The sequence below is a fragment of the Enoplosus armatus genome, chromosome 24 (genome assembly GCF_043641665.1).
Source record: "Enoplosus armatus isolate fEnoArm2 chromosome 24, fEnoArm2.hap1, whole genome shotgun sequence".
Lineage (NCBI taxonomy): Eukaryota > Metazoa > Chordata > Actinopteri > Centrarchiformes > Enoplosidae > Enoplosus > Enoplosus armatus.
In genome coordinates, this window is record NC_092203.1 from 1,764,001 (window position 1) to 1,786,318 (window position 22,318).

The 22,318-nt window shown below is 43.7% G+C and overlaps 1 protein-coding gene across 3 annotated transcripts; it reads left to right on the forward strand.

Moving 5' to 3' along the window:
- The first annotated feature begins 201 nt into the window (after nt 1–201).
- Nucleotides 202–21,818, forward strand: LOC139306484 (sodium-driven chloride bicarbonate exchanger-like). 3 transcript variants are annotated; one of them, XM_070930353.1, is made up of 24 exons: nt 202–277; nt 4,638–4,781; nt 4,951–5,092; nt 5,312–5,472; nt 6,607–6,795; nt 8,869–8,957; nt 9,305–9,462; nt 9,603–9,690; nt 11,521–11,667; nt 12,333–12,433; nt 14,818–14,992; nt 15,176–15,309; nt 15,513–15,758; nt 16,426–16,531; nt 17,287–17,448; nt 18,153–18,266; nt 18,452–18,613; nt 18,705–18,956; nt 19,655–19,723; nt 19,816–19,989; nt 20,079–20,201; nt 20,311–20,375; nt 20,798–20,911; nt 21,743–21,818. In XM_070930353.1, exons 1-24 carry the CDS (start codon nt 241–243, stop codon nt 21,816–21,818), a joined length of 3,228 nt encoding a protein of 1,075 aa, XP_070786454.1. In that variant the 5' UTR covers nt 202–240. The 3 variants fall into 3 exon arrangements, with proteins under 3 accessions (XP_070786454.1, XP_070786455.1, XP_070786456.1); XM_070930354.1 differs by having other exon boundaries at nt 208–277; nt 21,752–21,818; XM_070930355.1 differs by lacking the exons at nt 20,311–20,375; nt 20,798–20,911; nt 21,743–21,818 and having other exon boundaries at nt 208–277; nt 4,954–5,092; nt 20,079–20,210.
- Nucleotides 21,819–22,318: the final 500 nt, after the last annotated feature.

Below are 22,318 nucleotides of genomic sequence, written 5' to 3' on the forward strand. Positions count from 1 at the left end.
GTCAAGTCTTAGAGATCAGCATCGGGGGAATGTGAAATGTACTTAGATTAATTATTAACACTGATTAAGTGGTGTCTTATGCGGCTCATGCATCACTTCATATCTTATCGTACGTGTCTGTGTGGGAGCCTGTATGAGAATGATATTAAAAATGTGGGTGTGTTTATACTCCTTGTCTGTGTGTGCCCCTTCTAGAGAACTGATGAGGAGGCAGTGGTGGACCGCGGGGGCACACGCTCCATGCTCAACACCAACTTTGAGAAGGAGGAACTAGAAGGTAACACCCATAAACGACGATTAACATTTACATTACACCTACACCTACATCCAGGGATTTAGTGTTTCACTTCCATAAAGTTAGGGCACTTGCAAGTGAAAACACTGGGTCCTACATTTCCCATAATGCAGCTCAACAGCATCCTTCATTAGACTCTTCCATGCCTGGTAAATGCTCCACACCCCCAGTTTGTAACACCGTCTTCCTGTTCTAAATGTTTAGACTCCAAGCCCAAGGTTATTTCCTCAGACTTTAGGAGCCCCCCCCCCCCGGTGTCTGTTTCTGTGTAGTGAAGCTTAACTGATAGGATGTCACAATATATTTCCAGCCGAGCAATAGCAGAAAACATATCTGATACAGGAGAATTACTGACAGCAGAGCTTCCTGATAGCAGAATGTGTGTCTGCCTAAATCATTACACATTTTGAGAGTGAGTGAGTGAACGCTTTGTTCTCTGCACGTTTGTTTGCATCTGCATTTGAAAGAGACAGAGATGCCCAGTTCTAGCAGCTTGTTCCTAAAACTAGGCTTACTGAGTTAAACCAAGGCAAGCTGAGGAAAATTGGGAACAATAAATCACAATGTTAGATTAGAAAATAACTCCAGGAAAGTGCTGAAGATGACAGATGTATCACTGATGGTGTATATAACTTGAAAGCATAATACGGGAGGAAGGAGAAAATAAAAAGAACCCTCTGGAGAAAACAACATACAAAACATAATCAAGGGGCAAAATGTAAAATAGATATCAAATAATAAAAAGGTGGTGAGTTATAACTTAAGCTTAAGTAGAACTGGTTCCTCCGTCAGAATCCGCTGTACTTGTTGTTGCCGGGCAACGCTTGCCAAGGCAGCAGAGATGTCACTCTTTGATTCTGACACTCTGCCGGTGAGACGGCGCTTTCATCTCAAGGACCCTCATCCTCGGATGGTGGTTGCCGCGATGACCAGCCCTCTGTCTGGCGCCGTGGCAACAGCTGACACAGCGTCAGCACCGCGCCGGAGAAGGAGATCCTCTGAAGTTTTCTCGCTTTAAAGCACACAGCCTCCTTTCAGCCCTGGCACTCACCTTCCTCCTCCTCATTCTCACACACTCTCACATTTCAGGTTGAAAGGGAAAGGTTAGCATGACATGACCTGTTTCCATTGTGATTCCATAGGACTTAAAGTCCCAATCCTTGATTGGTTTACAGTTTGAATTATGTTAGAAAAGAAACAGCGACAGGGGATTTAAAGGATTATTCTTTATTTTTCTGTTGACAAATCCCATGAAAAGACTATCACACTAACAAATGTCTGATTGTCTGTGGAGCCAAAGCCTTATTACATAATATATATGTTCAATATATCTGAAAGAATGATGCACCCTGATAAGTCTGGTGATATTGTAAAAAAACCCAAACAAAAACAATAATATATATGTGTGTATATATATATATATATATATATATATATATATATGTTTTTATTGACAACAAATCCTGTGAAAAGACAGAAACATGTTCTACTAACAAGTATTGTGGATTAATCCGCTGAAAATAGTCCCCAACAAAATGCACAATTTCCTCCTGTTTGGGTAACGTTTGATAAAAACTATAGTGACCAGCTGTAAAAATGAAATATATATATATTTGTGAGTAGTTTTTAAAGATGTATGTCTTCAGTTGGAAGCAATTGGCTTGGGGCTGAGAGACAGGGAAGGGGAGTCAAAAGACGGACTAGCACATTGTTAGTGTTGCTGTTTTCATAGGATTTGTTGACATGCAAAAAAATACAGAATATTGCTAGTCTTATCATCAGAAAATATCATCAGTGACCCCTGCAGTAAAATAAACAACATGGAGGCTAATAGCCTCATAGCCTAATCACACTGGTTTGTAGTTTTTACCTCAGCAGCTTTCAAGAGATCAAAATATGTGTAATGTATGATATTTTAATAGAAATTTTGTTTGGGAACCGTGGTTTTACATTTGACTTTACAACCCAGACAAGTAGGAGCAGCCATAGCCCAGTAACTGCAGCTTTGGGAATTATTTTAGAACAGGGGATTGTGCTGCAATGTCATAGCCAGTTGTGTGAAGAGAGTGCACAACCCCCAGCCAATCACAACCGCTGTGTTCACTTGCCATGGTAAGCGGTACATACATGAATAAGCGCACAAAGACTTTAAGGAACGTGGAGCGCCAAAAACTCAGCGTGCGAATTCAAGCCTTTGACTGACTGACTGACTGAAAGCCGTTGGGATGCGCCGACAGAAGAAACGAGAAAAGACATTCCTATGACATCAGCAGTAGTTGAGGCCTGGAGGAGGCGAGCTATTTTTGTCAAGTCCTCCCCTCACGAGTCTTGACTCATGAACTTTAAAGCTGTAGTGCTCCGTCCGTATGTTTTCCTCGGATACCTTATTGTTCCTGCCCGCTGGAATGTGCCGTTTATTGTGAAATCTTCTCTCTTCTCTCTTTCCTCTGCTCCTGACGTGCATAATTTACAGGACGCAAACAGCAATTTGCTCTGGATGGATGCATCCGCAGCAGCACATACACTCCCAAACGGCAAATGCATTTGGACATATATTTAGTTTTCTCATTACACTCGCCGAGACCTCACTTAACCTCTATCCTGGATTCCTATTGGTTGGGAGGTGTTGAGTGAGTGGCTCTGTTCAAACGCTGCGATGTCACTGTGCTCTTAGGTGATTCATGTCATGTCTGCGCTTTGCTTAAATCTGATTAATGCCCTGTAACGTGATTAGTCATGTCTCCAAGCAAGTGAAAACAATTTAAGACATTCACGTGGGATATTTCCCCCCCCTCAGACTAAAATGAAAGTATACTGAGATGTCTCGCCGTGAGTCTGACAATAATAAACAGAATAAGCTCATTTATTTCTGAACCTGCACAAATGGCTTAGCTTGAGCTAGGATTTAACTTTGAAGGCAAAAAGGGGGGTTCCCTAATGTTTTTTTCTTTCTATAATAAATTTGATTCAAGGGTGTATTTTTGGTTGTGCAGAAGTAATGGAGTAATATAAATGTTATTTTCTTTGTTTATATAAAACGTATATTATCTGATATGATATATAATGATAAATTATTATTAAATTGGCTATCATGCTTTCCATATTAATGTTGGTGTACAAAAAAAGCAAAGTGTCTGCAGTCTTCCCACAAGCTACATTTAGCCCCAGCACCCACTACTGCTTGCTAAGTTTAAAACGCTGTGAGCGCACGGGAATAATTGAAGGCGACTCAGATGAGCATTTCAACATTTTGATCAAGTCAGAGCTTCTCTCAACTGTATTTTGTCATTTGGACAGCAAGAGGAGACTGTTCAGTAATCCTGTTGCAACCTGTCATTGTGCTTTCTTCATGGTAAAAAAACCCCATCAAATTGCCCTCAGTGTCACGTTATGCTGGACAGCGTGGCGCCTCATACGGTGCAGGAGGCAGATAAAGAGAACAGGGTGTCCAATAGTCTTGTCCGTGTCCGGCCATTGAAGAATCGGCCGGGCAACTCGACCGCAATAAAGGAGGATAGAGTCGGCTCGGATTATCTTCACGCTGACCTCGTGTTGTGCACGCATGTGCACAGGCAGGAAACAGACAGACACACCAGATAGTGCTCACATTGTCCTTTCAGAATCCCAGTCTGGTTATTTTTCTATCGTCCTATATCTTTATTCAAGCGCAGACACAGGAGGGCCTGGAGATAGCAGTTGATTCGTTAAGTGCTTTTCTGGTTCCACTCTATCTAACTACATAGCGGGCTACTACCCATTGCTGGGTGTTTTGATAGCTGTTGTTTCACTGCATATTTTTTCCACCTTATTCCTAGCCCCACCTATTCATCGAACTTCTTTTGACTGACAAATAAGTTTTATAGAGCTCCAGAGGTCTCTGCAGTTGGTTAAGAGAAGCCTGTTGGGGAGTCCTTGATAGCTGCAGCACAGACCTTTGATGGGATGTTACGCTGCTTCCCTTTCTTTTGTATTAATCATTGGCACAAGCAGCAAGAACACAGCTGGGATCGGTTTTGTTTGCAATCACCTCCCATGCATATTCATTGTTTGCAATTTCCCGTTACAGCATATTTTCCCTGATGTTCTTCATCTACAAGCAGCACAAATGCGTCCCTGCTAGTTACTCTTATTGTTTCCATTTCCAACTATTTTCAATTATTTTACCCTATTTATATGTTTACATACAAGAAATATATTAGATTGTTGTTCCCTCAAAGCAGAAGCTTTCTATTCCGAGGTCATTAAGGCAAGAAGCATATACAATTCTAAAGAAGTACTCTTCAAACTGTTTTAGTCTTGAAGGACAGAGGATCTTACGTTGTCTGCTGCATGTTGTCTCCAGGTCACCGCACTCTCTACATCGGGGTTCACGTTCCCCTGGGCAGGAGGTCGCACAGGCGTCACCGTCACCACGGACACAGACACAGGAAGAGGTCCAAGGAGAGGGACTCGACAGCTGATGATGGAAGAGAATCCCCCTCACACAGTATGTCTTCAAAATGGACTGAAGCAAACCATATGCCTTTTTGTTTAATGGGAGATATGAGTTCACTCCAAGCCAGTCTCACCAATGCACATCACGTTCTATTTATTTATGTTTCAAATCTCCTTTCCTCTGTCTCCACTCCGTCCTCCGTCTGTCCCATTTGCTGCAGCAGACACACCAGCTCAGAGAGTGCAGTTTCTCTTGGGGACAGAGGATGGCGACGAGGAACACATCCCCCATGCCCTGTTCACCGAGCTGGATGAAATCTGCCTCAGGGAGGGCGAGGACGCGGAATGGAAAGAGACAGCCAGGTAACACCGCTGCAGTCGGCCACATGGGCTGGGTCTGGCCAGCTGTGGTGTCTTTTTTCTCCTGTTGCACCTGAGAGTTTGATGCGGTTCGTGTCTGACTGTAAGCATTTGTGACAGGGGTGTTGTATACTGTTGAACCTCATCATAATTTGCAGCTTTTTTTAGTTTGTTGCATTATTTCTTTATGTATTTATCGAGTTGTGTTTTTAATGTGTGCAGGTGGCTTAAGTTTGAGGAGGATGTTGAGGACGGCGGGGAGCGGTGGAGTAAACCCTACGTAGCCACTTTGTCTCTACACAGTCTTTTCGAGCTTCGCAGCTGCATCATGAACGGCACCGTGATGCTGGACATGAGGGCCAACTCGCTGGAGGAGATCGCAGGTGAACACTAAGGGCTGAAATGTGCCCCGTGGTCTTGCGTAGCTCAGTGGCGGAGTTCCCCAGGGCTCCATTCTCGGGTCTCTTCTTTTCAACATCTGTCATCAGCATCTATGGATGTGCTAAAATCTCCTCCCGATTCAGTGCTCACCTTCAAATGCTAACATTAAAGACCACATGAACTTAGACCTACATCCGCATTAAGACAATGATAAAATCGGGGTGCATTCATCCTAAGAATCAAGGATTAAAGAACTTGTGTGTCAGCAAGACTTAGAAAACCTTTTTTATTTAGTAGGCTCAATCAAGAAAGTCGATCACATCACTCCCGTTCCCAGATCTTTGCACAAGAATTGACTTTAAAATGCTGCTATTAGTTTATAAAGCACTCAATGCTACAACATTCTGAACCATCCAGACCTCTCAGATCATCTGGGGCAGGTCTGCACACTGTCAGCCTCTGTAAACTTGAGGTCAAGGCTTTAATCTCTCACTGCACTGTAACTGTAGTCATTTTAATTCTCCTGTTTAATTTGTTTTATTACACTTTAGCCGATTTTTACCTTCTATTTTATTTGACTCTTTCATGTGCGTGCCTTGTTGTTGAAAAGTGCCATACAAATAAACCTGCCTTTCCTTACCTGTTACTATGAATGAACATGGCTACTTAAAGTGACCATTTCAAATATTTGTAACAGGGCAGAGGCCAGGTCAACGAGGCTCACATCAGAACAGAAGTTCACCCAGAAATCTGGTTTAAAATAGTCTGCTTCTTCATGTACAAGCTCATTTGACCTTGTCGAGGAAAGAATAAGGGATGTGTGTTTTAGCTTTTGAGGGGCAGCTAAGAGTGTTTATCTGATTGTGGGAAACAAAAACTGTGCTGCTGAAGAAGATCCTGTTGAACTTAACCTGGTTTTGTTGCGATTAAATCAGCAGCAGTGGGGCGCTTTTTTCTTTTTTCTTTTTTTTTGTCGGAATAATCAGCTTAGCATCGCTGGCGCGCCACACAGGGACAGACACTATCAGGGGGCAGCCTTTGTGACTTTAAAATGAATTGTTCAAAGAGTAACGTGGAAACCTACATTTGTGTGTGTCGCCCCTTGTTGTGTGTGTGTGTGTGCTTTTACTTCTCAGACATGGTTCTGGATCAACACGAGGTCTCGGGCCCTGTGGGTCAGGATGCCAGGAAGAGGATCCGCGAGGCCCTGCTCAAACAGCACCACCACCAAAACCACAAGAAGCTGGCCAACCGCATACCTATTGTACGCTCCTTCGCTGATATTGGCAAGAAGCAGTCGGAGCCTCATTCCATGGACAAGAATGGTGAGCAAATGGTCTGAACACACACACACACACACACACACCTGTCAATTGACTGCAGCTGTGTATTACTCTCTGCTTTTTCTATGGGGACTGTATATTGTCTTGTATCTTGTATGTAAATGTGTACAGTATGTTTTTATGTATAATCTTGTAATCCTTTGCATGTTTTTTTCCAAAGTGTGTCCATCAGTTGACTTGCTGTTTTACCGCTGTTTGACATCTCATTTTCTCCTCTTGTTTGTGTCTCTCCGTGTTTGTGTGTGTGTGTTTGTTCTCGTCTGCTGTATTCTGCATGTGTGTGATTCACTCAACCAGTAAATGGCCTCTGTTATCAAGCAATAAAATCTCCCAAGTGTTTGCCTGAAAAAACGCTCACCACAATTGCTCCACCCCAAAAGGCCTTTTCCCGCGTGGCATGGCCGCGGTGTGCGTGTTGCGTGTCATGTCCGTCCACCCCTCCGTCACCTTTGAGCTCCTCCGGGCTCATGACCACAGACACGCCCTTTGGCAAAACCAAGGCCAAGCGTCTTAGTGCCCTTCAGGCAGTTGCTGAAGGCTACTGTCCCATCGTTCAGGAAGACGCAGAGCAGGAAATCTGCACAGGCAAACCAGAGCGTCTAAGCTGCTGCTAACCACTAAAAGCCTAGAGTATAGTAGTAGTAACAGTGTAAAAAGGAACACATTAAGGCGGAGAGTATCATCATGAGAGGTTAGAAATGGGTTAGGTGCAGTCAGGAAGAGAGAGAGAGAAAAGAAAACCCTCTGCATTCTTAAACTCATGCAGCTTTCTCTCCACGCAAAGCTCACAGTTGTGATGAAGTGAGGCAATAAAAAGGAAAGTAGATGGTTTTACTGCACTTTTAACATCTTAGAAAAACTTTGGGTAAGTGGTTTCCTGCCAAATTATTCATGTATGTGGATAAACAGTGCAAGTACAGTGTGCCAGTTTTCATGATAATGCTCTCCACTTCTTGTCATTGTTTTGGATGGATAGAAACCACAGGAGGATTTGTGACTGATATTCTGCACTCATAACAGTCACTAATTACTAATAGCGGTAGCCCCTCGCTTTAACTCCATGGTTTAACACAAAATATAATCTTCATTTTGTTGCCTTTGGGATTGTTATTTAAAGAAGTAGTTCAACACTTCAGGAAATACGCTTATTCCCTTTCTTGCAGAGAGTTAGTTATAACACCCTTATGTTTTTACGGTAAATGTGAAGCCAATTAGCTTAGCTTAGCATAAAGTCCGGAAACAGGGTGCAAACGGCTAGCCTGGCTTTGTCCGAGGTTACCAAAATTAGACTTGGAACTAGTTTGTGTAGTATTGTATAGTAGGAGTATTTATGGTAAGCTAAGCCAACTGGCCACTGGCTCCAGCTTCATTACTGTAGCTTCATACTGAACGGACAGCTGTGACAGTGGTATCAATCTTCTCATCTCACTCTCGGCAAGAAAGCGTATACAAGTATTTCCGAAAGTGTTGAGCAATCCCTTTAATGGTAGTCGCGCCACACCTTCACTTTTAGCGTTCCCCCTGTGCTGTGATTTGCTCAAGCAGCTGCAACTGGTGCATTAACATCACAAATTGCTTGAAATTTCAGTTCAAAAAGGAGCAATCTTTGACTTTGTTTCAGCAACAAAAAAGAAAGCTTTTTAAATGAGCACCTACATACATTGATACACCTGAAATTGAAATGGAAGTTAAAGATTGTGCCTCATTTAGTTTACTACTCTTGATTTGGAAAGATTGAGCCTGAGGTCTAACTAAAATCACTATCTCCACTGCATCACTGAGCCTCAGATCATCTCTTAATATTAAGCTTACTCACCGGGTACGCTCTGAAACAAGGTGCAATATTGTATCTTTTGTCGCCAGGGCTGAACCTTTTAAATAAAGGTACGGCACCTAAAAACAAAAGGGTCCACTGTTGTATCATATTTTTCAGAGGATGTAACTGTACCCTGCAGTCACTCACTGGAGACCTTTGTCTGTGTGTGGGAATATTGTGATAGTCCGAGCCTCCGTGAAAATTGACATGATGTTGGTTTCCCCCGCTCTGCCCGACAGGCCAAACGGTCTCACCTCAGTCCCAGCCGGCTAACAATGAGGGCAAACAGGACGTCAGCCGAGAAAACAGCGCTGTTGACTTCAGCAAGGTGAGCAACCCGGACCCACCGCTGATCCCGCTGTTTACCTACGGGCACTGATAGCTGGACACATAACTAGCGCTGTATATTTAACCAAGATTAGGTTACGTGTGAAATGGTCACCGTAAGCCTCTTGCCCTGGGAAATTGACTGGAATTTAACAGGAGCAAAGTTTGTTTTCTTTTGTTGTGTGGACTGTCAGAGTCCGATCCAGCCATTATTTTGGATCTTTATTTAGGTGATTTACTGTACTAACCACATTCGATCCATTGACTTCAAACCATATTTGACTGAACAAAACAGTGACAGTTACTGATTTTTTTTTGTTTTGTTTTTGGTTTCTTTCGGTCTGACAGATCGACCTCCACTTCATGAAGAAGATCCCTCCGGGTGCTGAGGCGTCCAACGTCCTGGTGGGAGAGCTGGAATTCCTAGACCGCCCTGTGGTGGCCTTCATCCGCCTGGCTCCTGCTGTGCTGCTCAACGGCCTGGCTGAGGTTCCCATCACCACCAGGTTATACAAGAACTGCTTGTCTCTGCCTCTCTTTCTCTCTCTTTTTCTCTCTGGATCGATTAGCCGATAATTCCCTGAATGCTTCATTAGAAAAGGATTTTCACTGTTGCCCAAAACCTCTCGTCCTTTGCGTTACACAGGTTTCTTTTCATCCTGCTTGGCCCTCTGGGAAAAGGTCCACAGTACCATGAAATTGGCCGGTCCATCGCCACCCTGATGACTGATGAGGTGAGGCCCCAGTACAGAATTATCAAGGTTCAAATTCTGGCTGTAGTAATGATACAAGGACGAAGCATTCAGATCTCTAATACAACAGTGTAAAGATGCTCCATTGGAAGTCCTGCATTCAAAATATTAGTTAAAAGTACAGAAAAATGTCTTAAAGTCTTAAAAGTGAAAGTACTTGTTATGCCAACTGGATAAATGATTATTATCACTGATGCGTTAATGTGAGAGCAACATTTTAGTTGTAGCCAGTGGAGGCAGAGCTGCAGACTTGAGGCTTGGACTCACTGTGAGACTTACTTTTATACCCGAAGATTCACCTTGACTGCAGACACGAAGGCAAAAGAGCTGACCAGACTTGACCTGGTGGCCCATAAATGTTAGAAGATGCTCTACAGAATGTAGATGTGCCTTTTGGAGCGCTGCCAAACTGTCGCGAATAATTGATAACCAGCAATGTGCCTTCAGTTACAGCTGCTGGCACCAGAATAAAATAGAGGAAACTCCAAATTCATGTAAGAGAAAGTAGCCTTTCAAAATAAAATGAATGAGCCTGTACTCTCTTCATATCCAGGATATCGCCTACTGTGAAAATTATTCAGATTTATTTATTTATGTATTTATTTGCTCGTGCCTCTTTTTAGTTATTAAAAGTTAAAAGATTACCATTTGTCTATTGTATTAATTATGAGAAATGAATAACCACGTCCTGTTTTAAACAAGACATCGGAGGGGGGCGGCCGCCTACTGCGTTAGGAATTTGTGATAAACATGTCTAATAAAATGTTTTTGTATAAATGCTCCCAATGGTGACTGCTGAATAGACCGTCCAACTGTCGCACGCTGCGCTTCATAATTAAAACGGAAGTGGAGCCTGTACAAGTACAAGTACCTCAAAACCATGCTTAAGTACACCACTTGAGTAAATGTACTTAGTTGCTTTCCACCACTGGATGCCGATTCCCTGATAAGTTTATTACTTACTGTAGAGCAAGAGAATCCTAGGATGGCTTCAAACCCAAGGCATCTTATTTTCTGAAATTTACAATCATGTATTCACGGCCAAGCACTCATAACTGTGTCTCAAAACTTGAATATTGAAGATATGAGATATATTTTGTATTTGTTTTTTATGGTTATATGTGGCATTAGTAGCTCTTTGATTCACAGAAACCCTCCTGTGAATCATAAGTCCGCCGACCAGCTCCAGAGTTGCTCTGCTATAACTGAACATGACCTTTTGAGCAGGAGAAGCCTCCGGGGATCAGCAGAGTACGGCGTGAAAACCGTGACAGGGCTTCCCACAGTGCAGCTGTGAGCTAATGTTACCGGCCATCATCAGAGCCAGATGTTGGTAGCGGTCCCCTGGGACGTATGAAAATAGAAGCGTATGGACGGCAACCTACTTCATCATATATGGGAATGAATCGTACCCATCACTCTGATTTGCTTTTCAGCCACCGTGTGCAGGAGTCCATATAACTAAACTGCTATTCTGTTTATCAGAAACAAATGGGATACTTAAGATAGAGCGACGTTTGCAGGGAAAATACAAATTCTTCTGTACATTCACTTTGTATGATAATGTTCTGAATATTTCCCATTGTCATTGTTGTTGTGTTCATGTTATAGATGGATATTTGTATGGAGATAAGAACAATCCTCAGCTGAATAAACCTTTTTATGGCACTGGTATTTGAATTTCTCCTTTGAACTGCTCTCACTGTAATAGAGAAGAGCAGACTATAAAAGAATATGATCATTTAAATCATATTTGTGCCACACACAAATCCTTTTACACATCTCTTTGGCCTCCCCTCATCTGTTCCGCAGATTTTCCATGATGTCGCCTACAAGGCCAAAGACAGGAACGACCTGGTGGCAGGCATCGACGAGTTTCTGGACCAGGTGACTGTGTTACCCCCTGGAGAGTGGGACCCCTCCATCCGAATAGAGCCTCCCAAAAACGTGCCCTCTCAGGTAAACGTCCTATTTTTTGTACCCAGTTCAATATGTTTTGCTTGTGACATGAGGTAAAATAGGAACACCGCTTCCATTTGTGAAGGAATCATCTCCATTGCTGCCACTCACCCACTGAACTAAACTATTTTAGAGACTGTTTGGAGTTTGAGAGTCGCCGTATATATTACCGCTCTTCCATAAAGCATCTGTGAGTCTCCCTCTGCTTCACAGTGCCTGCTGAGTCATATTCAAACATCTGCGTTCTCCTCTAATCTCAATGTGCGTTGTACTCTGCGCTTTGATGCCTCTCCCCGGGGTTCTGCTCTCAATCCTCTCCAAAACACTAGTTATTTTCCCTCCATTAGTTATTTCGGTCTACTTTGAAAAGTGATCAGCCATCTTTTTTAGGAGGGTAGAAATTTTGTTACCTAACAGAGAGCTGCTCCAGATGATTTAAAAAAAGAGACTCTCTCTTCGTCATTAGGCTCATGTGGTGAATTAATGACATACCCCTGTGCAATTAGGTTGCTATGCTGCAAAACTCTGTATACTCTAGATTCCTGCATAAGAGATCATCATTTGGCATTTAAGCTTGGTTAAAAAGTATGATGGAGGAACATCTTTTGACTGATGCTTGTTGGCCAGCAACAGACAGTTGACTGACGGTGATCTTAACCGCACAGGAAAAGCGGAAGATCCCCCCTGTTCCCAACGGAGTGACAGATCTTGGAGAGTCGGAGGAACATGGAGGGCACGGTGGCCCCGAGCTCCAGCGCACTGGGAGGTGAGTACGAGGGGGAAGCGGCGTGATTTGCGATGCGCAGCCCTGAGCTCTCTGAGCTCGTCTTTGTCCCCTGTCTTCACTGTCGCTCGGCTAGCTGCCTCGCTGTCCCCAAACTGTAAATTTAGCTCTCTTAAGAGGCAGACTACCCTACTGGCCCATTATCATTCCTCACACTTCAACTCCACAAAGGCCTTTTCTTTGAGTTTGAATTCATTAGAGATGTCCCGGCACTCCATCCCACACATAAAGTCACATTCTTCAATATTGCAGCATTTATATTATGTAACAACAGCCTCGTGAGTATACTCGCAAATAATGCACACTGCTCCTCACACTGCATATTGCATTCTCTCAGTGGGAGAAAGTAATTAATGCTTTACTTGAGTACTTCCATCGTATGCTTGACAGCTCTGACAGCTAAAGTTACTACATACTTTTCAGATTATGATTTTTACATTAAAAAACTCAAGACAAGCACATAAAATACAATGCATTGTTCAAGATGAAATCAGTGGTTTCATCTCAAAAAAGCAGTGTCTAGTTTGGTCCCATTGTCATGTGTCTATAATCGCACTGGAGCGTCACCAACTGTTTATCTTGATGAGCCCAGTTCCTAATAGTAGTTGATGGGAGCATGCATATTTATTTGTGAGCTGATTTTCTGGAAATTCAGCTAAAACTGACTCAACATTTGGATGGAAACTTGACGTACGAGTTGTTAGCACTTACACCAAAAGAGACATTCTCACATGATTTCATTTAAATAACTGCTGGAGGCCCAAACAGGTCAAATTATCCAATATTTCACACAAAAAATAGAGAAAGGTCCAAAAAAAAAAAGAAGAGATTTGTGTGTCAGAACTTTTTTTTAATTCTTTCCTCCTCTCTCATTAACCACCTCACGACCCCCTACTCCATATTTAATTGAATTTTGTTTAAACATGACACACATTATCACTGCGTGTTGTGTATTTGCAGACACTTTGCTCCTGCTTCCCTCATTAGAATAATCGTGTCACCAGTGCTAATAACAAGGCGACTTCTGTGCTCTAAAAATTAGTCTCTAACATTTCTCCTTGATAAATAAACAGTAGACTTAATTGCATTGATTCATGACAAGACAGACCTAATGAGGCCACTGCTATGCCGTCATTAGACTGTTGGCTCTTTTAATATTGTCTGGTCTCTCTGGTCTGGTCGGGAACCACATTACACTATTTGTTTATTTTATTTTATTAAGCCCTCTTTTTAACAGCTTTCTGGTTTCTTTATTTTAGCTTATTATCAGGGTAACATCCTCTGCAGAGCTAGCACCTTTGATGTTGTGGGGGGGGGTTGGTGACAGTAACTCTGACAAAGATGAAGTCACTGAAGCAGCTGATAATGACGATTCTATTTTGGTGCCCAGTGATCAATCATTTAGAGAGCAGAGCCGTGGACTACCGGTGAAAACACCCATGTTACTATAACACAAGGGACAGTGACTATGATTTGTGATTACTGTGCTGACTAATTAGTGTAATCATTGAGCAGCTATGTGTAACACAGTACAACATAATCATCAATTCAACATCAAGCAGGGCGTGTGCAAAAATATCAATACATTGTGAAAGCAATCGAAATCTGACATTGTACGTTTTTCAAAAAGATTCACAGAAGGGATTAAAAATTAAAACATATCATATCAAGTTGTCATCACCCAGAAATCACCTAAAGGGATCTTTGAACCAATGGGACGACGGGTGTTTTTCGTGCACGTCTCTGTGGTTTAATAGCAGAGGAGTGAGTGATGTGCTGCTGCTGAGCGGTGCTGAGCGGTGCAGGCTCTCTTATCCCAGCTGAGATTGGCCGGAAGCCCAGTCTCAGCTATCCCCCTTCTCTACCACCACCACCTCCCGGGACATCATGGCATCGCTGCCTCCTGCTAGAACTGAAATAAGCATAACGTCCCGCCCACTGTTGCCATAGCAACCCCCTTCCAGCTAGCTCACCACTGTCCCGGCATGCCGCAGCAGGAGAGCCTTTTTTTTTTTTTCCCCCTCCTGTGGCTGAGAGCGGCTCAAAGATGAGATGCATGAGTCAACAAATGTACTCACACGCAACACAAAGGCAGGCTCAGCGTGGGGGCCACTTTTTAATATTTTGTCTTGTGGGTCACATGGGCAACACTGTAACTACACTGAAAATACAGGAGCTAGTACTCGTCCATGCCACTAATCCAGGGATGTCCATGCAAAATGTCCCAGTTAAAATCTTTCTGTTGAGCTGCTGTTCAGGCACATTCACAAGTCCGACAAAGCCAAGTAGAGTTCATGTGTTCATTAGCGTGTGTACACCCTCTGTTTGCGTGCGATTCTGTCATAAATTCCTTGTTTTCGCCGCAGGATATTTGGCGGGCTCATCTTGGACATCAAGCGGAAGGCTCCTCACTACCTTTCCGACTACACCGACGCCCTCAGTCTGCAGTGTCTGGCCTCCTTCCTCTTCCTCTACTGCGCCTGCATGTCGCCTGTCATCACCTTCGGAGGACTCCTGGGCGAGGCCACAGAGGGACGTGTGGTAAGACGTTCACACCTTTACTGCTCCCAAGAGACTCTATGATCTCTATGAGGTTTTGTCTTAAACCTGCAATAACTGATTTTTTTAGGCCACTTAGGGCAGAGCAAAATTAATTTTGCAGTAATGGTTGTGTCCACCTGTAAGTCCAATATTCACTCAGAGCATTGTTTCCTGTGTTTCCAGAGTGCTATTGAGTCCCTGTTTGGCGCCTCCATGACTGGCATAGCCTACTCTCTTTTTGCCGGTCAGCCCCTCACCATCCTGGGCAGCACGGGGCCTGTTCTTGTCTTTGAGAAAATCCTCTTCAAGTTCTGCAAGTACGTTCAATTCTTTTTCTTCTTTTGTTTTTTGTTTTTTTTTCGTACAAATTGTGTTTTTGTTATAGTCGAATATTTCAGTGTTGGTGATGGTGGCTGTGTGTACTTTCTGCCTGAGTGGGGATGCCATAAGTAATTGCTGATCCCTTCACTCCTGTGTGTATGTGTGTGTGTGTGTGTGTGTGTGTCCTGTCTCTCTTCAGGGACTATGGCCTCTCCTACCTCTCCCTGAGGGCCTGTATCGGCCTGTGGACGGCCTTCTTCTGTCTACTGCTGGTGGCCACGGATGCCAGCTCGCTTGTCTGTTACATCACACGCTTCACTGAGGAAGCTTTCGCCGCGCTGATCTGCATCATCTTCATCTACGAGGCTCTGGAGAAGCTGATGCACCTTGGGGTCCACTACCCCATCAATAAACACAACAACCTTCAGAAACTCACACAGTACTCGTAAGTGCTCCTTTTGAAATCCCGAAGTGCTTCTCTTTTTTTTTGTTTGTCTGTTTGGCATTTTGAACTACTTGCTGCCCAAATTGAAAAAATAAAAAATGTATAAAATTGTAAGGGGATTTCTGCTTTGAAGCATAGAACTAGATTATGGTTACAGAAAAATCTGTTGTCGTTGCAGGTTATGTTGAAGTCTACCAAACTTAGCACATTTGCAACACACACGCTCAAGTGTTTTGCTGCATCACCAAACGACAGATGGTGCAAGTGCTATAGTGCTATAGTAAACACACTGTCCACTTATTTCTGTCATGGCTTTTGCTTTATGGTGAATAATCCCGTGTGTGTGTGTGTGTGTGTCATGCATCGTCCATTATCCCGGTACGTACGCTGGCTAGTGGCTACGTTAAGCCAAGAGCTCCTTTTGTGGTTTTCTGGTCTGGTGGAGTGGACAGCAGGGGATGCTGACATTTCGTCTCATAAAATGTCAAGTCATTTCATGTTGATGGCTGAACGTTTTGGAAGTGGTGTGTAATGTTGAGTGGAACATTGCCGGGCTGCAGCTAATCATAATGCCGAATAATAACCTCAATGAATTGTTTGGTCTATGAAATGTCAGCTTGTTCTGGTCTGATTATTTAAGAAAACGAAATAAGGATATCCTCCACAGGTGTGCGTGTGTGGAGCCCAGGGACCCCAGCAATGAGACTCTGCGGTACTGGGAGGAGAGGAACATCACGGCCTCCCAGGTCAACTGGACCATGCTGGAGGTCAAGGTAAGGAACCCCTGACATTTGGAGTCAATTATAGCAAAACAAACGCACGTTAAGTTACATGGGAATAAGGGTTATCTGTGGCCCAGAGATCTGGGGATGAAACTGGCTTTCTTGGGCTCAAGTGGACTTCTAATGATGGATAAAGTATCCAAAGAAGATCTGGATCTGTAAGCTGTTAAGAAATCAGCAGTCCAAGTGTGATCTAGAGGCTAACGCAGACAGAAATAGCACACTTGATTACAGTCGGACTTAACACGCAAACAACATACCCCGGAACGTTTGGGTGATATTTCCTACAGTCTCTGGCACCTCGTTGTGTCTCGCTTACCCCCCCCCCCACCCACCCACTTTGTTTTGTCAAGAAGTGTCATAAGTCTAGGCGGGGATTAAGAGCATGTGGGCAGGATTTCGCAGGATTTAACTGTGTAGAATGAGCGTGGAGATGCAGCGTGGAGGGTGAATTTCTCTCGCTGTCAGACACAAATCAGTCACGCCAGCGGCGGCATGCTTGCGTCACTCCTACACACGTTTGGTAAATATTAGGTAGTTTGGGAAGCATTCTGCAAATGAATGAATCATGCACTATGTCGATATTTAAAGCATAGTACTGAAGAGTACTGAAGAAGCCAATACTGAATGTACCAGATTATTGGTATTCTCTAATTCACTAATGGCGTCATTACCCCTGTCCTCCCCATCATCCTGATTATTATCATCATTGCCATCATCCTCACCGTGTCCTCTGGTGCCAGTAGGAGTGCGAGATGTTGCACGGGGAGTTCGAGGGCAGCGCCTGTGGCCCCCACGGCCCCTACATCCCAGACGTCCTCTTCTGGTGCGTGGTGCTCTTCTTCTCCACCGTCTTCATGTCCGCCTTCCTCAAGGAGTTCAAGACGAGCCGCTACTTCCCCACCAAGGTGCATAAACACACATACACCCACTTATTGCCATCTTTATTTTTTGAAACAATCTTTGTATCAAGTGTTCTTTTGCAGCACACGCACTTAGTGTCCGCAAAACTGAATCTGCTTCATTAATTTTACAGTGTTCCATTTGCTTTTTGTTTTGCCAGTGGGGCTGAAATTACACATTGGTTTGCACGCCACGGCTAAGCCTCCGCCTGTGTCTTAATAATTTGACATCATGCTGCCATCTATTGGCTGTTTTGAGGCACAGCAAACAAATCCTGCAGTCTGTGTGGCCGTTCTGTGTGTGCAATTTCTGTGATTTATCATTGAGATGACACCCACGAGCGTAATGTGTGGCGTGATGCTGGCACACTAAACTATAGTATAGGGGCGCCACCTTGTGGCGATGAAAGCTACACTGCTGTCTGGCTGTGGTACAATATTTAGATGTCAAAATTCAGACCAAAAAAAAGACTTCAGTTCGAATAGCTCCAAGTCAGTTTTATTCAACAGAGCAATCTTTAGCCGGCAGACACAAAGAGGAGTCAATCTCCTCTCAGGCTGGTCCAATCAGAGCCGAGCCTGATAACACTGACTGATGCTCCCACGTAGAAAGTTTTCTTTTGTCTGACTTTTGCCGTCAGCTTGCTTTTCGACATAGCGCATGTAGACGTGGACTCTGTCTGAGGTGTGTGTCTCTTTGCTCCCTCCAGGTGCGGGCCATCATCAGTGACTTTGCCGTCTTCATCACCATCCTCACCATGGTTTTTGTAGATTATGCCTTGGGGATCCCCTCGCCTAAGCTTCAGGTCCCCAACAAGTTCAAAGTGAGTTCCACACTGTGTGCCATGTAAAAAAGCTGCTGTATGCAGCTGTTGTATTCAGAACATTTCTAAATACTCTATTTTACTTTGGATCTTTACATTAAAAAAGGCATAGGGAAAAGAATGTCATTTAGATTTGATGTATTTAATATTGCAATCATTTCTACTTTACTTTTCGCTCTCCCCAGCCCACCAGGGATGATCGTGGCTGGCTTATAAATCCGGTGGGGCCCAACCCCTGGTGGACCACCATCATCACCTTCCTCCCTGCTCTGCTCTGCACCATCCTCATCTTCATGGATCAGCAGATCACGGCCGTCATCATCAACCGGAAGGAGCACAAACTGAAGGTAATTTAAATCATCTTCCTCTAGAAATCACATATTAATAAATCTATTGTATCTAAAATCCCTGCTGTCCCTCGTCTGCCCCCCTTTGCAGAAAGGCTGCGGCTACCACCTGGACCTGTTCGTGGTGGGGGTGATGCTTGGCGTGTGCTCGGTGATGGGCCTGCCGTGGTTCGTGGCCGCCACCGTGCTCTCCATCTCCCACGTGAACAGCCTGAAGCTGGAGTCGGAGTGCTCGGCCCCCGGGGAGCAGCCCAAGTTCCTGGGCATCCGAGAGCAGCGCTTCACGGGCCTCATGATCTTCACCCTGATGGGCTGCTCCGTCTTCATGACCTCTATGCTAAAGGTCGGCAAAATATCCACCCACACTCACACAGGAATCATACACAGAGTTATGGAGAGGATGGGATGAAAACTTTGCCTCATGTAGTCTTATATTTAGTTTTTTGGGAAAGAAAGAAATATATATTGTAAAGCATTTACCATTATCCTGTTTTAGGTTTGCTATATGTATGTTGTGAATATATGTTTTATGTGTATAAATATGAGGGCTATCACTTTTTCAAAACGTCAAGTTTGAACAAATTGGAACAAGCACATTCGTTCGAATTAATTTAACACATATGGCGTAACGTGTCGTAAGTAGTGTCCTAATGTCCTCCTCTTCTGGACCACGAGGACAACTACTTCAAATGGTCTGTATCAAATTCTGAGTCTTTACAATTCGAACCAGTTCAAGTTCAAATTTTAAAGAGAAAGTGACATACTTGTATTATTATATATATAATCAGTTGCCAGTTTATTAGGGCCCCCTAACTAAAACCAGTGCAGTCTAATACAATAGTCCTGCAATACATCCTCCAGTCATGAAGTCCCTCAGTTGTCTTTCTTCCTTAAGGTCATCTTTGAACTTGCTTATACTTATTAATACAAATTTCGTATTGCAGTTCTTTTTTTTCTTCAGTTTGTTTTCAAGCATACGTGTATAAAGAATTATACACATCATATACACCCAATCCTGAATATGTATCTGTCTGTCTCCAGTTCATCCCCATGCCTGTGCTGTACGGAGTCTTTCTCTACATGGGGGCCTCCTCACTCAGAGGCATTCAGGTGAGCTCGGACGCTGCCTGCCTGCTGGATATTTGATTCGAAGCACTAACCGAGAAGACTCTTGAACAGAATGTCTGTTTGTATCCGCGCAGTTCTTCGACCGTCTGCGGCTGTTCAGCATGCCGGCCAAACATCAGCCCGACTTCATCTACCTTCGCCACGTCCCGCTGAGGAAGGTGCACCTCTTCACCATCGTCCAGCTCAGCTGCTTGGTCCTGCTCTGGGTCATCAAGACCTCTAAGGCTGCCATCGTCTTCCCCATGATGGTAACCGGAGTGTATTTGTGTATTCATTATGCTCCTGTGTGCTTAATGCATGCGATTGGTTGATATCTGTCTGTTTCCTGCTGTATCAGGTCTTGGCTCTGGTGTTCATTCGTAAGCTGCTGGACTTCATCTTCACCAAGAGGGAACTGAGCTGGCTGGACGACCTGATGCCAGAGTGGAAGAAGAAGAAACTGGAGGACGCAGAGCAAGAGGTGCAGTGACAGACTTGTAGCGTAGATGACCAAACGGCAACTCTGGTGACTTTAAATGTCCGCCACTCCATGCAGTGTTTTAGATTTCCTCTTTTGTCTCTCTCTTCAGGAGGAGCACAGTATTATTGCAGAGGAAGAAGGCATTGTACAAGTGCCACTGGAGGGAAACTTTAAGTAAGTAGTTTTCCTCTATAATCCTTCTGCATTTTACATGCCCAAGCCTCAAAAAAGCAATTTTGTTAGTGGTGGAAGAAGTATTCAAATCCTTTACTTAAGTAAATACCACAGAGTGAAAACACTCAAGTAGTCACAAGTGGGAGTCCTGCAATTCCTCAAAACCATACGTTCAGTTCACCCTTTATGCTAAGCTAAGCTAACAGTCTCCTGTTGCTTGATATTTACTGTACAGATATGAGAGTGGTATCAATCTCCTCATCTAACTCTCAGCAAGAAAGCAGATATGTGTATTTGAATGTTGAACTATTGCTTCAAAAGCCCTCCAACAGGTAGTTTGGTGCTTTCTCCTCCCCTTTATCCTTGAGCGTGCATGTTTCTCCACGTGGAACTAACACTTTTGTGTCCCCCTGTGTTTGAAGGTGTGACCCAGCCACAGTGAACATCACTGATGAGATGTCCAAAGGTTCTTTCGGGAATGTGTGGAAGAGCGTCAGCCCCTCTGAGAGCACAAAGAAGGAGCCAAGCGCCAAAAGGTTAGCCTCCTTATCCACACCAACCCTCGGCATCTCTGATACATCAGAGGGCTTTAACGCCAAATTCTGCATAGAGACTTACTGATTCCAAATCCTGTGTATTTCTGCAGGGTCAGAAAAATGTCAGTTTCAAGGGGGAAAGTGGTATCTTTGGGTGTTTAAAGCAAGCAGTGGCAGGTGTTTATTATTGAAAAGTTATGGAACATTTATTTTATATTCTTTCCAGGAAACTGAGGAGCTAGCGTGTTTAGATAAGAAGGGTTTATCTAAGAGCAGCCCTGCCCTCGCAGGTTTCCCACAGAGTAGACTAACATAGTGTCTCCTGCCTGCCTTCTCTCATTCCATTCCACCCCTAAGCTCCCCTTCCTAACCTCTCAGAAGCTGATATATAATCCCAAAGGTAAGTTGTTCCCAGTCCCTGTCAGCATGGAGAGTCTTGTCTCGTGTTTACTGCTGTTGACCGTTGCATGATGAAAAACGGTGTTGCAAGTTGTGATTCGATGACGGGCGTTGGACTCAATAAATAGAGAGATAAATCAGTAATAAATGGATGTTGGTGCATGGCCTGGGCGTGCATGTTACCTCAAGGACACATTTTATGATGTCCTTTGCATGAACGTTGTAAAATGAATATCTCTCTCATTAGTAGCCCTATTGTATATTTCAATGTCATGGTATGTCAAGATATTGACGTGTTAGGGCATAATGCTATTAAGCTTCGTGAGACTTTGCATGCCGTGTGATCTGGATCGATTGGCGCTGCATCACAAATTTGCTTTTTAAAGATATTTTGCTCGGTTCATGTTTTCTTTTGGGTTGCTTTCCGTGCAGTTGTTCCAGTGGCGGCGAAAAGCGACACAAGCGCCGGAGGCATGACAAGAGCTTGGACAGGGAGACAAGTTTGTGATGACACATACTGGCGGCGCCGCTGTGCTGTCAATCAGTAGATCAAAAAAGAAAAAAAAGAAAAAAAAACTATACCGTGCCACACTCAACCACCTTTGTACTGTGCTACACTGTGTTTTTTGTCATGTAAGTCTGTGTGCAAGTTGTGTAAAACAAAGAATAAATGTGTTAGAATCAGTATTTACACGAGGAACCGGGACACATTTTGGGTTCTTTTTTTCTATGTATATCAGTGTTTGGTGATACCAGCAACAGAAGGAAGCCAGAATTACATGACACTTACAGTAACTGCTGTGTCAGTGGGCCAATTAAGTAAACATTTTAAACAATTTTTAAATCTACTTTATTTGTATTTTGTATGTTTTTATATTTTTCCAACAATTGCGACTTGTCCTTTTAAAAGAACCTGCCACAGCAAACCGATTTGCAAACCAACGATTCTGTGCGCAGTATTTAATGCCGCTGTTGACTCCATGCGCCTCACAATAGAACAGAGTAGAT

What these genes read in the sequence shown, in the direction of transcription:
- LOC139306484 (XM_070930353.1), top strand. Translation starts at nt 241, where the DNA reads ATGCTCAACACCAACTTTGAGAAGGAGGAACTAGAAG. An exon ending in AAGAGAATCCCCCTCACACA is followed by an intron (nt 4,782 to 4,950) that starts GTATGTCTTCAA and finishes CATTTGCTGCAG; the next exon opens with CAGACACACCAGCTCAGAGA. An exon ending in AGGCCACAGAGGGACGTGTG is followed by an intron (nt 14,993 to 15,175) that starts GTAAGACGTTCA and finishes CTGTGTTTCCAG; the next exon opens with AGTGCTATTGAGTCCCTGTT.